We start from the raw sequence: 16,962 nt of genomic DNA on the forward strand, positions 1-16,962 counted from the left end.
TTCGCCTCATAACTGCAAAAAAACCCAAAAATGACGTGAAGTGAAGTGAAAACTGGATGAAACAGGAAACATCACGTCACCAGATGGCAGCATTTCAATTTGCACAAAACTTTGTCAATAGTCCACTAACATCGAAAAAACAACTTTGCAATTTTGGTGTTTAGATTGAATAAGAAAAGCAATTAAAATTAGACATGATTACGCTTATGCTCACACAATAAGGCATTATAAAACTCCTACCACTTCCTGTCGACTTCTTCATCGTTTCCACCAGTAGAAACATCCTGTTGTTGATCACATGACTCGTGATATGAAAAACCTTTCCACTTATGGATGGATGGATTTCAAAATGGCTGAAAAACGCCTCATCCTACAGCAAAAAGTTGTAATTAAAAAGGTTTGTTTTTGTAAATTAGCTTGTTAAACAAATTTATTTTTGAAATTCCAATTTTCACACTTTTATGGTCAAAAGTTTGTTGATATTCTGCTAATGTCGAAAAAACACTAATTGTGGAGTTTGAATAAGTTTGCTCACTTAAGTTGGCTTCCTACCACTTCCTGTCGTCTTCTTTGATGTTTCCAGCAGTAGTAACATCTGGTTGACTTCTGTGATGCAATAGAAGTGTTTCTGTTTCAGTTTTGCCAGATACAAAACTACCTCATCCTGGCCTGAAAACTTTGTATCGAAAAACGTGAATTTGTTTAAATCAGCCAGTTTCGACAATCAAATTTATTTCCATAATTCAATTTATGCAATTTTTTTATTGAGTGGAAACGCAGCTAGTGTTTCTGTTTGAAGCAAAGTTGTTAAATTGAAGGTAGATGAGGTCAGATACCAGCAGCGCCGGCCCGCCGGTTCAGCTCCCCATCAGCCTGATGTCGCAGTTCAGCAGCACAACCTCCTCCTCCTCTCTTCATCTTCCCTCACATCGTCTTCCTCCTGTGAAGTACGCAGCTTTGCAGACTCTCTCTCTCTCTCTCTGACTCTCTCTCTCACTCTCTCTCTCTCGTCTGGGCGAGCTTTCACTGGAAGACAGGGAGGAAGAGGAGGAGAGAGAGAGGAGGGGGGTACATGGCGATGGGGGGATGCGGAGAGAGAGATTTCTCTCTCTCCCTCTCTTCTTCGTGGCCATCACTGGGCCCCAGAAACAGGAGCGTGTGGTTCATTTACAGGTAGCGGCTGTTTCTCCATTCATTGGCTGGCTATGGATGTGAGGAGAGGACAATGGAGAGAGGGGAGAGGTAGATGCTGCTACTGAGAGGCCGTGCCTTTTTCAAAGCCAGACTAACGCGCTCTGTGTGTCTGTGTGTGTGTGTCTGTGTGTGTGTGTGTGTGTGTGTGTGTGTGTGTGTGTGTGTGTGTGTGTGTGTGTGTGTGTGTGTGTGTGTGTGTCTGTGTGTGTGTGAGAGAATCGCTTCGTTTTCCGACTCTCCCATGCATGTGCATGTCTGCGCTGGTGGACGCCGTCGCTGCTGCATGTTCGCTCTCGTCTCTTCCTGCCGTGTGTTTTCTGAAGCCTGCCTGCGTGTGTGTGTGTGTGTGTGTGTGTGTGTGTGTGTGTGTGTGTGTGTGTGTGGTGTAGTGTGTGTGTGTGTGTGTGTGTGTGTGTGTGTGTGTGTGTGTGTGTGTGTGTGTGTGTGTGTGTAGGTGTGTGTGTGTGTGTCTCAGCTCATATTGATACATTTCAGTCAGACAGTGTGGGTGTATTTCATTCTCTCTGATTTTGTTCTGATTCACCTAAAATTCCCGTTTCTCTCTAAATCTGCAGCTTAAACATCAAAATTTGGATTAATTTGAAATATCAGTTCATTATTTTCCTTCACATTTCCTGCATGCATTCATCTATATATCTATTTATTTTTATGTATGTGTTAAATGAAGGATGTGTTATCTGTAGGGCTTGTGGGAGTGTCTCACACCGAGGCTCGAACATCTGTCAGCTGCTTTACTTATTGAGCCCCCCTTCCTGCACCGTGCGTGTGCGCGCGTGTGTGCGCGCGCGCGTGTGTGTGTGCGTGCGTGTGTGTGCGCACGCGCATGTGTGGGCGTGTGTGTGTGTGTGCACGCGCGTGTGTGTGTGTGTGCGTGCATTTAGCAGGTGAATGGTTAAAATGCCGTCTTTTTTCCCCTCTCTGTTTGTGAATCGGAGGGAGGATGAGTCAGGAGGGAACGCAATAACTTCAGTTGCGTTTTTTTTTCTGATGCTCGAGTTCAGCAGCTGAAAGAATAAAAAAATAGATCCTTTTTTCTGTGTGCGGCGTTCCTTTGATGGTCGGAGCGGGGAGGCACGATGGAGGACAGGGTGAGAGGAAAGGGACGGAGGTGTGAGGAGCAGATGGCTGGAAGGCGGCTGAGCGTTGGCGAAAGCCTCGGCGGAGAATCGGACCTCGGTTGGGGGGAAAGCAGCCGGGCTGTTGAGTGTTAAAGTCGCGTCTTGGTGTCTGGATCTTCTGGACTCGGGATCCAAACTTTGTCTGCGTTGATCCGCCGGGCTGCCGGCGGAGTTTGGTTGTGTTGTTGCTCTGATGGCGGTGGGCGTTTCAGACGCGGAGGCTCAATGCAGCAGGACGGACAGAGAACCGGACAGACGTTTAAAATACTACATGCAGGAAAAATGAATGAAGCACTGGCATTTAATGCTGCTGCGTTAAAACGGAAGAAAAATGCGACGCAAATCCAACTTTTCACCAGAAGAAAATCTCATTTGTTCCACCTCCATATTGTCACCTTTTGTAAAAGAACTTTATTTTCCCAAAAGTGATTTTTTTAAGGGCCAGAATCACTCAGGCCATTATTTCAGGAAGGAGACGAAACGCAGAACCTGAACGGCTCATTTGACATTTCCAGGCCCGATGAGTCTGATCCGTCCTCTTCCACACGTCACCTTCCTGAAATAATGTTTTTTTGCAAATAAAAGACGGTTAGTAAAAAAGATCAGCCATTATCTTATCAAGGTGACAATAAATGGAACCAAAATTCGCATTTTATCCAACTTTTCCACAACAATCTGAACAACTGAATTACAATCGATATTAAAATGTATTTTTCTAAAACCTCTTTTGGAAAGAAAGAGGTGCTGATTAATTTTTTATTCACATTAGACTTTTTCAAATGAAAATGTTTCTTAAGTACAATACTTGTGTTTGTGTTGATCCATACAGTCAGACATTTGTGTCCCAAAAAGCAGAATCACATTTTATCACCATTTTATTTCTGCATCACAAGTTATTGTGACAAAATTCTAAGTTTAACCTACAAAAACTGATTAGCTGCAGATCAAACAGATTAAACCTTCAACCTGCTGGCTGAAGGCGACGGCTGGCCCAAACTGAACCGAACAGAACCAGACAGAACCAAACAGAACCAGACAGAACCAAACTGAACCAAACAGAACCAAACTGAACCAAACTGAACCAAACTGAACCAGACAGAACCAAACAGAACCAAACAGAACCAGACAGAACCAAACTGAACCAAACTGAACCAAACTGAACCAAACAGAACCAGACAGAACCAAACTGAACCAAACAGAACCAAACAGGACCAGACAGAACCAAACAGAACCAGACAGAATCGAACTGAACCAGACAGAACCAAACAGGACCAAACTGAACCAAACAGAACCAGACAGAACCAAACTGAACCAAACAGAACCAAACAGAACCAAACAGAACCAGACAGAACCAAACTGAACCAGACAGAACCAAACTGAACCAAACAGAACCAAACAGAACCGAACTGAACCAAACAGGACCAGACAGAACCAGACAGAACCAAACTGAACCAAACAGAACCAAACTGAACCAAACTGAACCAAACTGAACCAAACAGAACCAAACTGAACCAAACAGAACCGAACTGAACCAAACTGAACCAAACAGAACCAAACTGAACCAAACTGAACCAAACTGAACCAAACAGAACCAAACTGAACCAAACAGAACCAAACAGAACCAAACAGGACCAAACTGAACCAAACAGAACCAAACAGAACCAAACAGAACCAAACAGAACCGAACAGAACTAAACAGGACCAAACTGAACCAAACTGAACCAAACAGAACCGAACAGAACCGAACAGGACCAAACTGAACCAAACTGAACCAAACAGAACCAAACAGAACCAAACAGAACCAAACAGAACCAGACAGAACCAAACTGAACCAGACAGAACCAAACAGAACCAGCTTAAACTCCAGAACCAAACATCAGAGGTCGATGCCATCCTGGTGACTTTCTGTTCGTTTACATAAAGTCAGATGTTTGTCTTCATTGCAAATGGAGGGTTGGAGGCGGTGCGCCACCCGGGACCTTCCTGTGTGCAACAAGAATAAAAACTGAACATCTAAAAGGTTCCTGGACACAGAAAAATCCCAGGCACAAAAAACGGTCCAAATCATTTCCATCCGTTCCAGTTGATCAGTTACCAATCAATAAGTTCAGTTTGTTACTCAAAAAGGCTTATCTGTAAAATTAACTTTAATATCGTTCCGTCGTGTTTTAATGTTTGTCAAAAACAAACGTGTAGTGTTGCTCTGATTCTTTCATGTATATTTGAGAAATCTTTTAGTCTCCATGGCAACCATAACAGTTACTTGATGATGCTATAAATACATCGTACTGCCCCTTTAAATCTTCTTTTTGATAGGTTTGAAAAACATCATGCAGCTAAAAAAACCTAATGACTTTTATTTTAGAGTCGTTCCTCTCTCACGTTAGCCATTAGCTTTAGCCTCTGTAAACAAATTGATCTCATATGGTTACAAATGTAGGTTCTTGTCCCCATTAAAGTCGGGTCAACCCGGTTCTACAACAACCTCCAGCTTCTGTGGTTCTGACCCAAACCAACCTGTCCCCCTCCTGGCCTGCGGGGGCGCTGCAACAACGACCACTGAAGGAAACGACACTAAAAGCTCTGAAGACACTGAGAGCAACTTCCTGTTTCACCAGATAAAACAAGATGGAGGCGTCAGATTTTAGTGATGGAGGATTTCTCTTTAGTCTTTGGCTGAAGACCAGGAGCCATTTCTGCTGCTAGCGCTAGGCTAGCATGTTAGCATTTACCCAGAATGACCTGCACTGTAGTCACTTCCTGCTTTTGGAGCGGCCTCTGGTCCGCTTGGCGTTCATAATCAAACTGAACCACGGTTCAGTTCAGCTGAACACAGACTGAGGTTTGAAGGACCAGAGTTTGAGTTTCTACCGTATCGGTAGGACTGCTAGCTAATTGGCTAATTGGCTAATAGCAACTAAAATAGCATTTGAAGGATGATCAGGCCTTCATCCTTCCACCACACTGAGCCTCTTCATGATTCCTCCAAACTTTATCCAAGACTCCTGCTGGCGATAAAGGACCTGGAAACACCTGAACCACTGCAGTGTTTCTGCTGGATCTCGGGTCCGTTACTTTGGTTCCATTTTGACTGAGAAGCACAGATGAACCCCAGAGCGCTTTAACCGAGGCGGACTGGACCAACATCGAGTCCAGCAGTGAGTCATGGTTGGAGTCTTTGTGTGGCCGAGTCGAGTCCGTTCGCCCGGTTCCGCCTCCCAGTCCAGACGTGCCGATGGAATAACGCAGGAAGCTCTGACCCAGCCTCACTGCCTGCTGCCAGCCCGTGGTTGGTTTGTGCAGGCGGGGCCGGGATCACAGGCATGTCCGACCTCATTTCCTACATAATTTGAAGTGTCATGTATGACCAGCAGTGATGCTCAGGAGTCGGTGCAGCAGCATCCATGTAAAAGCTGCCAGAGGCGGTGAAAGCAGATGCAACAATTTAGGTGCATTTGGTTGTTTTCCGTTATCAGTGTGAGTGCAGATTTCCCTGATGTGCTCTTCCTCCTGGCTCAGTGCTCGTCAGCTGCAGCTGGATCAGTCTGTGGTGTGGAAACTGCTCTCATTATGATGCTAACTGTACCCCAGCCATCGACCGCTCTGTAAACTAATGCCTCTTTTATGGCCCGCTCAACCAAACCTATCTGGCCATCGCTGCAGGGGGTATCATAATGCGACGCAGTGACAAAAGTCAGTGTTTGCATGTTGTCTTTGTATTTTCTACAGTTTTCATAAGCATTTTTTAATTTTTCTCTCTTCCTCTGAATGCTCTTTGTGCTCCATAGCGACTACATCATTAAGGAGAAGACAGTGCTCCTACAGAAGAAAGACAATGAAGGCTTCGGCTTTGTGCTCAGAGGAGCCAAAGGTAAACCTGCTCTGGAAAGGCAGCGCATCACGCAGCGTTGGTCTGATCTCTCCATATTTCTCCTTCCTTCTCCCCTCCAGCTCAGACTCCCATAGAGGAGTTCACGCCAACGCCAGCCTTCCCGGCGCTGCAGTACCTGGAGTCTGTTGATGAGGGGGGCGTGGCCTGGAGGGCGGGCCTGAGGATGGGGGACTTCCTCATCGAGGTAAAACTCATCAATACTCAGCGCTAGCTGAATAGCTAATCCTAAAGCACTAATCATAAATATTAGTTCTGCCAATGCTAAAAAGCTAATTGAGTATTTAGCAGGAGCTAATGCTAACGCACTAAATTCAACCAACATCAGAAGTTGGTAATGCTAACTATAAATCTACCTGCTCTAACCTCAAATCACTAACTATAAACATTGGTTCTGCTAATGCTACAACACTACACTAACATTGTATTTAGCAGTAGCTAATGCTAAAGCACTACATGAAAACACAATGACACCCAACATCAGTGATGGGTAAAGCTAACCAGAAAGCTATGTGGGCTAACCATAAAGCATTAATCATATGCATTTGTTCTGCTAACGCTAAACATGGTATTTATCAAATGCTAAAGCGCTACACCAATGTGGTATTTAGCAGAAGCTAATTATAAATTCAACCATTTTGATAACCACCATCAGTTGTGGCACCACTGACTAAACATTAACTATGCTAACCCTAAACCACAGGTTCTGCTAACGCTAATGTGCTTCTCCAGCATAAATAACTGCTTAAAATACAGTGAGCTAGTAAAAAGGTTTGCAACCATCTGGTGCCGTTTTGATGCTGAAGGTTTTCCATAAAAACATTGAACTGGAACCACGATTTGATCCGATGATCAGATCGTGGTCAAAGGAAACAGGAAGTGACGACTCTGATCTGATTAAAAAACATTTTTAAATATATATGGATGATTATTTCCAAAGAATGAATTTGTTTCCCTGTTTCAGGTTTATTTTCTGTGTTGTGTCTTAGTTCATGTTTTGTGCCTGCAGTCATTCATCAGTTTGGTTCTTCACAGCCGATCAGACAGAAAGTCTGCTGGTTTTTTACCTTTTCTAAGTTCCTGTTCTCCACATTTAAAAGGCACTTCTGAAATGCCAATTTTAAACCTCTATTAAATCTGACACTTACTTCTAATTGATATTCAGGAGATTATGAGTCACTAATGTAGCAGCTCAAGCTTTAAGATAAGTCATTTATTTTGGTTTCTGACTCAACATGCAGTAATTGTCCTCAAAACCTGTATGTTTGATTTAAAACCCTTTAGATAAAAGAAAGCGCCAAATTTGACTCAAATACAATCTGCTGCAGAAGCTAATATGCTACATAATGTGGTGTTTAGTGGAAGCTAATGCTAAAGCGCTGTACCAACATTGGTATTTAGCAGAACCTGATACTAAAGTTCAGAAAAGCGACCGGCTGATTCTTTGGGCCTCTCAGGTGAACGGCCAGAATGTGGTGAAGGTGGGTCACCGGCAGGTGGTCAACATGATCCGGCAGGGCGGCAACAGCCTCATGGTGAAGGTGGTGATGGTCGCGAGGAACCCGGAGCTGGAGGACACGGCTCGGAAGAAAGGTCGGTCACTTTTCCCCTGGAAGAAGCAACTTTCCATGTTGTTTGACTCACGGTGACGAATGTGACGCCATGTTTACGCCTGTTGAGACGTGGTTGCCATTGGAGACGGGTGTTTGTTTGGAAGAGGCCTAATGTTTGCGTTTGGCTGCTTTCCTTCAGCAGCCCCGCAGCAGACGAAGCGCCTGACCCCTCCGGCCATCGCCCTGCGCTCAAAGTCGATGACATCAGAGCTGGAAGACATGGGTGAGACGGATTCTCAGTTCAGACCAGGGGTGTCCAAGCTGTGGCGCGGGGGCCGATTGTGGCCATAGATTTATTGCGATAAACGACAACATTGTTGTTTTGAGACCATGTTCCAGTAATATAACGGTGAGGATGGAAGAACAGATTCTCAAAGATAAATAAACTTTCATTTCTAATAAACATGTAACACCAGGACTGGAAGACATTTTAAATATCAAAAGTAAATAAACAACAAACAAAATTAAACAAAATGTCCAGTTGAGACCAAAACACCAGACTGAAACTTTTATCATCCAGTTTTCGTCCAAATGGAAACGATTGAGGTAATTTTAATTTATTATGTGATTAATTGATTTATTGATAATTGTGACAGGCCTTCCTCCTACTGTGGCTCAAGAATGATGCCATTTTGTACATGAAAAAATATTTGTACAAAATATTTATCTATTAATAACAAAACTTTAAGTAGAACCACATCTATCCGGAGACTGAAAAACTGTTTTTATTTATTTTATTAATTAAATCAATTCAGATCTTATTTGTTCATTCAATTTATTACATAACTTTTTTAACTTAGTCTAAAATAATTTGGAAACAATTTTCTTTTAATGTTCATTTTTAAGATTTTGTCTAAAAAAACAAAATAAATCAAGCTGCGTCTCGGAGGCGGGGCTACGCCCACCCAGGTGTTTTAACAGCTGAAAGGTTGCCAACATGCACGGAAGAATCAGAGCAAAAGTCCAGGTTTGTTTTTGATGAGGAAAAACTTTTAAAACACAAAGGAAAGTTAAAAAAAAAAGTACATTTTACCCTTTAAATACCCTTTAATTTAATTCTCTTTCTAAGTAAATTACCTTGAAGAGGTGGAAATCTGAGCAGCAGCAGATCTTTCCAGCGAAGTTCAGGCTGACGGTTTTTAACAGTCTCTTGACTCGTTTACACTTTAAATTTGACCCGTGAAGATGGAAGGTGATAATGAAACAGTGAAGTTCATGGATATAAAGCAGTCACATGCTGTGTGACGACGTGTTTTATTTAACTGTCACAATAAAACCTTTTTTCTCTCTTTTTTTACCCAAATGTGCCGCCTGCAGTGGAGAAAGGTGGGATCAGTGTGCTGCTGTGATCATGTGTGTCTCCATCACCATCCCCATCATCACACCACCATTCACCATGTCATACGTCTAAGTATGAATTTCACCCCTCATCTGATTATTCTACGATCCTCCCAGTCGTACCTGACCTGTTTTCTCTCCTGCAGCCGCCGCCTCGCCCTGGAAGAAGAAAGCAGGTGAAGATCAGATCTTATCGCCAGGCTGAGCTTTAATTAAAACTTGTTCTGATTGATCCACTGTTTTTGCTCTGTCGTTTGCAGAGTATGAACCCTCTCAGGGTCCAGATAAGAAGAGGACCGTTTATCAGATGGCGCTAAGTAAGAGCAGGTGTTTCTGAGCTGAAACGGCCGAGAGCGTCCTCCATCATCTTCTTCACTCTTCCTCCTCTCTGTACTGCTGCAGACAAGCTGGATGAAATCTTGGCTGCTGCTCAGCACACCATCACATCCGACAGCCAAGGTCAGAGAGGTCACGGGGGCAAGAGGGACCGGAGCAAGAGCATCGTTCCCAACGTTAACACTGTTCCCAACGAGGTACCGGCAGGGAATAATCCCAGATCCTGTGCCTGGCTACCATAAGATCAGATTTATTAAAACTAATAATCTTAAAGCTGCAATATGTTGACATTGTCACCATGAGACAGAAAATCTGTGCTAAGCAGAAGCAACCAATCAGAGACAGGAGGCGGGACTCAGCGCTGTCAATCACAGTCTCTCCCCCACTGCTCTCTGCTACGCTGCAGTTAGCATAGCATGTGGTGAAGGCTTACAACTCGTTGGCATAGCCACAAATGACAACAAATAAGTGTTTTTTTCTGAAACTGCTGCTTGCTGCTAAAAACATATTTAGCAGCACATACATGAGTGAATTGACAGCGCTAAGCCCTGCCTCCTGACTCTGATTGGTTGTTTTTGGTGCATTTCTTCTCAGGGAAGCGGAGCGGTGGAGGATATCGATCTTTTCACAGATTATCTGTCCTATAATAAAATGTCACAAATGTGACAGATTTAACAAAAGTAACTATAAAAATTGCTGATTCATTGGAAACGCGGCCATTTAAAAAAACACACATTTGCATTAGGATTAGCTGGTTTTTTAACTTTATTAATGTTAATGTATTTTGGAAAACTGCAATAGAGACACTTTTTTCACTTCACAAGTTACATGATCAACAATAGGATGTTACTACTGGTGGAAACGTCAAAGAGAACAACAGGAAGTGGGAAGAGGATGGTGGTGCTGCGCGATTTTCAATGACTTATCTCGTGAACAAACATACTCATGTATGATTTTAAGTGCATTTCCTATTTGATGGAAATGCTGCAATTGCAATATTGTGGGTTTTTTTGGCATTACCAGAAAATAGACAAAGGTTTCCAGTGGAAATGCAGCCAGTGTCTGAATTTCTGAATGATTTAATCGAATTGCAAATTGTCTGCCCCAGCCAGTTCAAGATGTAGCTCATATATCAGGAAGTGAGTAATGCTGATAAAAAGGAGGCCGTGCTGTGCAGCTTTTTCTCAGCTCTGTTTGCCCTTAGTTCACTGTAGAGAGGCTGACTGACAACAGGCCACCCACATGAAAATACACAGTTTGAGTCTGGAAGTGTCTCTTCATGTTCAGACGAGGACAAATCTATTGGCACCTCTTCAAATATGCAAAAAAAGGCATTAAAATGTTTACTTTTATGGCAAATGTACAATTTTCTAGTAAAAATATTGTAATAATGTAAATCCAGTACATAGATGTTTTTTCTAGGTTGGGAGATTTTATATTTTTAACATGAAACTCTTGGAGGAAGAAAGACAAGTTTGTTATATTTCATGTCTTTATAAAAGAGGCAATATTTTTACAATTTTATAGAACTGCAGCATTTTTACATAGATAATAATAGTACCTACTGCAGACTCCCCCTAGTGGTCTGAAGGACTTCTGTTTGCAGTGTTTCATATTTACAGCTTTTGTTAGTTACGGTTTTGTTCCTCTTCTGTTTCCTGTGGTGGACATAATGTCTGTTTCATTTGTATCTGTGTGTTTTGGAGTTGCAGCTCAGTGACGGTAGAATGTGATATTCCACTCCAACCAAAAACGTTAATGCAGTTTTCTGTCTGCTTTTCTTTCTACAATGTGCTGAAACGCACCATAGCAGCCGTATGAGCAGCCGTCATCTGTGAGTCTGATGCAGACTGGGCAAGGATTTGGCTACAACCAGGCCCATTTTCAACCAGGCCATGGACCTCAGCATGCAGTCATGATGCGCCAGAAATCCATCGGTAACCACACGTCATGAACAGATTTCTTTAGGTTTCTTTTTCTGGCTGTAACTTTCTGTATTTGGGTGTTAGGTGTGACAGAAGAAGAAAGGCAGTACCTCCACCCTCCTGCTATGAAGCTAGCTCGCAGTCTTTCAGTGCCAGGACCAGAAGACATCCCACCTCCCCCCAACACGTCTGCTCCAGAGCCGCCTTTATCCGCAGGTCCTTATACTGGTAGAGGGCCTGCAATGCCAATCCCTCCTGTACCTCAAGTCCACTACCAGCTCCACTCACAGCCAGCCCATCCTACGCAGGCTGCCTGGGAGAGGGGAGGATCTGGTGGGATGAACCAGCAGGTCATGGTTCCCACCCTCCGCAGGCAGTCTGACGGACTCTGCATAAGAGAGCCAGAGGCGCCTCGGAGAGGCGGCGGCAAGATGGGAGGGCTGAGGAGAGGATACAGCAGTGCCACACCACCAACAAGTGCAAAGCCAAAGCCTCAACAGGTGCAACATCCTGTGCAACTCACCAGCCGGGAGCAAGGTGGAGGAGCTGGAAGGGGAGTAGCGAAGCGAGGAGGTCGCGGAGCTCTGATCAAGCAGTCAAAGGTGGAAGACGGGCTGAGACAACATAGGGGCAAAGGAGGTGCTACCAAAGAGAAGAGTTCTATCCCCATACCTACAATCATCGTCAAAGCGCCGTCCACTAGCAGTAGTGGCCGAAGCAGCCAGGGTAGCAGCATAGAAGCAGAGCCGTCTCAAGATGCGGAGGACCAAACCTCTGGGAACGCAGTTCCAGACAATTCCAGCACAAGCCTACCTTCACCACTGACCCCCACACCGCCTCAGCCGACTACACCCAACTCCTTGCCTTCGAGTGTTGCACCCGCCGTCTCTTCTCAGCAAAACCTGAAAAAATTGGACTATACCTCAACATTTGGCACAGCATTTAGCGGAGGAGGAACACGCAGGGACAGGGAGCGATTAAGAGACATGAGAAGAAAGAGCGCTTCCTTCTTCCAGTCGTCAGAGGAAGACATCCAAGGAGAGGCAGGTGGTGGAGAAGGAGGAGGGATACTTGAGACCCAAGTTCAGCCTTTGCAAGGCTCAAAAATGGAGGTACCTACCCCTCGACTTCGGCCTTCCAAGTCTATAGATGAAGGCATGTTTTCTGGAGATAACTTCATGAACTATTCCAGCAGCATGCCCCCAGCCTTTGGCCTTCCAGAGTACTCCTCACCTGTCCTTGGCCAGGATGGGCATCCCAAGTCAGCCCCCTCAGTGTATGGCAGCCAGCCTGCTACAACTTTTATCCACCCACTAACAGGGAAAGTGCTTGACCCGTCATCCCCACTTGGCCTGGCACTGGCTGCGAGAGAACGAGCTCTGAAAGACGACCGTAGGACCCGCCGAGATGACAGGCACTTTGGCCGGCAGATGTCCACAGTTGGATCCTTCCCTACACCAATTCAGACCCCAACACCTTCGCTGTTTGCAACCCCGACGCAATCGGCATATACTTCTCCGGTGTCCCTCCACCTCGAATCCCCCTCCGCCACTGCCTCCCCTGCGTCTTTGAGCCGGCCGCAGTCACCGAGGATTTTACGTTTAGGAGGTGGTGAGAGAATGGAGAGAGAAAGAGATGGAGGGCCTAAAGAGGGTCTTAGAGTTCGTTTCTCTGAGGACAGAAACAGCCAGTTTTCAGGCCAGTACTACCCACCGAGCAGCAGAGAGAGAGAGAAGGAGATGTACGAAAGCAAACATGCTCAGGCTGCTCAGCCTCCTCCCCCGCCAGCTCAACCTGCCCCCCGTAGACCCTCCTACTTGCAGATGGAAAACGTTCCCAACACAAGCTATATTCCACAGTATACTGTCCCCACAGCTCCATCACAGACTAACAACGCAATGGGAGAAGCAAGAGCCGGGGCGGGCGGTCTGGGACTGATGGTTCTCCCTCCTCCAGCTCCGTCAATAGACGTAGATGAGGAATTTGTTTTTGCAGATCCTTTGCCCCCTCCACTACAATTTGCTAATGGAAAGAATGAGCGAGCAATGGAGTTCTCTCATCATCATCAACACCAGAGTCAACACCCTGCTTCTGCTGCCCCACCTCCACCAGCTGCTCCTCCGTCTCCTAAGCCCTCAAATGCTCCCCAGCAGTCTTCACAAGGTGGCGACTCTGCCGCCTCAAGCCTCACCTCCTATGACAGCGAAGTGGCCAACCTCACACAGTCTGCACTTTCTCCATCGTATCCATCCCCCCAAATATTTGCACCGTCGTCCACCGCTGCTACCACCTCAGCGGCTGCTGCACCTACTGCGTCACTACACAGACCCCAGCCCGTGTCACATGCCCATCCTTACTATGGCAGCGCCAATGACCCGTTGGTTGGGGTTCAGACGCCAGCCCAGGACAGAGGCACAGCAGTACTTACCACCACCATGACCTACGCAACAACGACAATGACAGCAACTGCTGCTGCCACAACCACAACAGCCTCTCCTGCTTCTTCTGACTATAGCATGGCTGGGCCCAAAGTAGGCCTGAGCACAGGGAGTAAAGGAACTGATCCCACTCATTCCAGTACTGTGATTCCCAAGAGTGGAGACTGGCAGGACACAGTGGTGGATTCTGGCATTGAGGAGCTGGACAGTCATAGCAGTAGCGACCATCATCTAGAAATGCTGGGACTTGGTAGCTTGAGAGGAGAAAAATTCGGACTTGTAGGTGATGGACGAGGAGGGGAGGGAGAGAAAGTCAACGAACATCAGGATCCTTGCACAATCTACCGGGGAGGGCAACCGTTTGAGGTGCACACCTCCAAAATGGCAAACCCTGTCTTTCCAAAGATGACGCATTACAAGGAAATGGAGGGGAGAGGCCCGCCTATAGCGTTACGCAGGCAGAACAGCACCAACCCGGCTCCTTTGCAGTTGCAGAGACAAAGCCACCCTGAAGATGCCGCTTTGGAGAGAACTCTTGTTGACGACAGAAAGCACAAGCAGAGTCGGGCCAGAATGGAAGACGGCTTTAGCTCCGCGCTGGCGGCATGTCTGGAGAGGCCCATAGAGCCTCGATCAGTGGTCTGGGGTGACATCACTGAACACGAGCAAGAGGAAGTCCAGCATGGGGGTATGGTGTTGGAGGGTCGCAGGCTTCACTCGCCTTTTTCCGGTGTGAAAGCCAGCATCATCAATGAGTTGAGTTCCAAGCTGCAACAGATGAGTAGCATGAAGAGTATGGATGACTGGAGTCACGTTCCTAAATCCCCCTCCATGCATAGGTTCGTTTTTTTTATCAACTTCTCTGTAAAGTTCCTCTAACAAGCATGGCAACTTCCTACTAGCATTTAAAGGGAACTGCCAATAATTAAACATGTCTGCCTTAACCTAAAAGTTGTTTGTGGTACATAAAAACTCATAATTAATAGAAAAATTTCTGTTGGTTATATTTTCACCTGAACTGGTCTTTTTTTTTTCACCTGTGCAATGCATGCTGGGCCTTTGACATGGGTAAGAGGACTTGAGACAAAACATGAAACACAAAAGGTAGATGTGGTCAAAGCAAACATCAGACCCACAAAACGTCTGGATTGAGACGAACTGCCTCATAATTCTTACATATCTATTGAAACAAGCTGTGATCAGCTTGTGATCTATTGTTTACTATATTAGCTAGTGCTAATACCTTATGTTTTCTAGAGCTAACACCATTAGCAGAAGCTAAGACCATTATCTAGCCTAGCCTGTTGCCTAGTAACCCAAGTTGCGCTCCAGTATGTTTGGTCAGTGGTTTTATTGCTATATGCTGTGCACAATGGCTGCTAGAAAAGTGATTGGTTGTTGACTTACCATCCACAAACCAGTTGCTGCATTCCGGTTGGTTGTGCAGTCGGCTCTTCTTCTGCTTTCGAAAGATGTACGGTTACATAATTGAGGTTCTGTTTGCAACCACTTTCACTTTCGCCCCCCCAACATTGAGTTGGGGGGGCGTGGCCAGCAGCAACTCGTTTGAATTTAACGTGATAGAGGCCCTAAAACTGCTCATTCTGAACTGTGCAGACTAAAATCTCGTGAACATGTTTTGTGTAGCGCAGGCAGATCCCAACCTGTTCAGCGGAAATGAACAAAGTCATTCAGTCCATGTTGGCCAAACTTCCAAATACTGAGCAACAACAGTCAAAGCAAAAAGATTGTTTAGGACTTATTATTGCTGGCATCGTTGAGCTCGGCTCTTCTCTCTTCAGTTTGGAATGGCTATTTAAACAACACGCCTCCTTCATGATTGAGATGGCGCATTACTCACGTCACAGCCAAACGTTAGCAATCGGGTAGAATCAGATTCAGTTGTTGAAAATTTGAAGAGATTCAAAGCCTCCAGAAATCAAACGTTTCTCAAGAGTCCAGACTCTGGATGAAGCAAAGTGAAGAACAAGGAACTGGTTTTTACCAGGCCAGATAACCAACAAATCCCTCTGCTGTGTGAGTGAAGGTAGCCTGGATCAGACAGTGTTTCAGTTTCACTTGAAGCTAGGGCAGTAAGAACCAGCCTTCTCACCATCAGATTGGATCAGATGTTGTTCTGTGCTGATCTGACTGATGGCACCATTGTAAGTTTCACGTTGTGTCTTTCAGGTATTCAGCAGATTTTACCGATGCCTTCCACAGCCCACCGACCGGTCGCTCCACCTCGCCGCTACCGACCTCCTCCCCGCAGCATCGACAGATCCTGACTCCTAACCTCTCGGCCTCCCCTTCTGTCTCTCCGTCTCCTCAAGTCCCTGTTCAGCGCAACTGGACCCGCTCCCCTTCTCCTCAGATGCCGACCTCCCCGGTACATTCCCATCCTCCCCATTCCCCCACCTACTGCCCATACCCAACATCACCTAAGCACAGATCTAAGTTGCGCAGGCAGACTTTTGATTTTCAGTGTAGTCCCTCTAAAGAGATGCGGTCATCAGTTTCCAGGCGGCGGGCCCCCAGCCCTCTCATCTACAACACCGAACAGCAGAACCCAACACCACCCAGACCGTCCTCTCTCCCCATCCTTCCCTCCACACCCATCTACAGTAACCCCTTTGACTTTCCTGGCCCTCTCACACCTCCATCTCCTGGTCACTCTCTAGGAGATCCCTACCACACCTCGACTCCCCCGCTCTTCTCTCCTTCCGGTGTGCCGAGTCCGAACCCTCTGCTAGTCTCACGCTCTCTCTCCCCGACTCATTTCTTCTCGGGAGCCTCCTCCCCTTTGCATCTACCTCCCAGCCCTTCTTGTCTCAACTACCCCAACCTCAGCCCCGCTCCCCCTGCCAAACCCTTTGCCATCAAACCTCTACCTTACTGGACCAAGTACGACGTTGCTGACTGGTTGACTTACTTGAATTTGGGTGAACACAGGGAGCGTTTTATAGACAACGAGATAGACGGATCTCATCTCCCGTCACTTACTAAGGACGACTTCTTGGACCTGGGAGTGACCCGAGTGGGGCATCGAATGAACATCGAGCGGGCCCTCAAGAAACTCACTGACAGGTG

At 45.8% G+C, this 16,962-nt stretch overlaps 1 protein-coding gene across 1 annotated transcript in view; it reads left to right on the forward strand.

Annotated features, from left to right (window-relative positions):
• Positions 1–16,962, forward strand: part of LOC129377637 (SH3 and multiple ankyrin repeat domains protein 1-like) — a 51,111-nt gene that overhangs the window by 30,084 nt on the left and 4,065 nt on the right. Inside the window, exons 17-27 of the mRNA XM_055057733.1 lie at positions 6,122–6,204; positions 6,285–6,409; positions 7,680–7,815; positions 7,975–8,058; positions 9,153–9,161; positions 9,320–9,349; positions 9,434–9,490; positions 9,576–9,706; positions 11,320–11,446; positions 11,519–14,711; positions 16,063–16,959. Of these exons, the coding sequence (XP_054913708.1) occupies positions 6,122–6,204; positions 6,285–6,409; positions 7,680–7,815; positions 7,975–8,058; positions 9,153–9,161; positions 9,320–9,349; positions 9,434–9,490; positions 9,576–9,706; positions 11,320–11,446; positions 11,519–14,711; positions 16,063–16,959 (4,872 nt within the window). The remainder of the gene's footprint in view (positions 1–6,121; positions 6,205–6,284; positions 6,410–7,679; positions 7,816–7,974; positions 8,059–9,152; positions 9,162–9,319; positions 9,350–9,433; positions 9,491–9,575; positions 9,707–11,319; positions 11,447–11,518; positions 14,712–16,062; positions 16,960–16,962) is intronic.

This window comes from Poeciliopsis prolifica, unplaced genomic scaffold, assembly GCF_027474105.1.
Source record: "Poeciliopsis prolifica strain line A6 unplaced genomic scaffold, Auburn_PproV2 SCAFFOLD049, whole genome shotgun sequence".
NCBI lineage: Eukaryota > Metazoa > Chordata > Actinopteri > Cyprinodontiformes > Poeciliidae > Poeciliopsis > Poeciliopsis prolifica.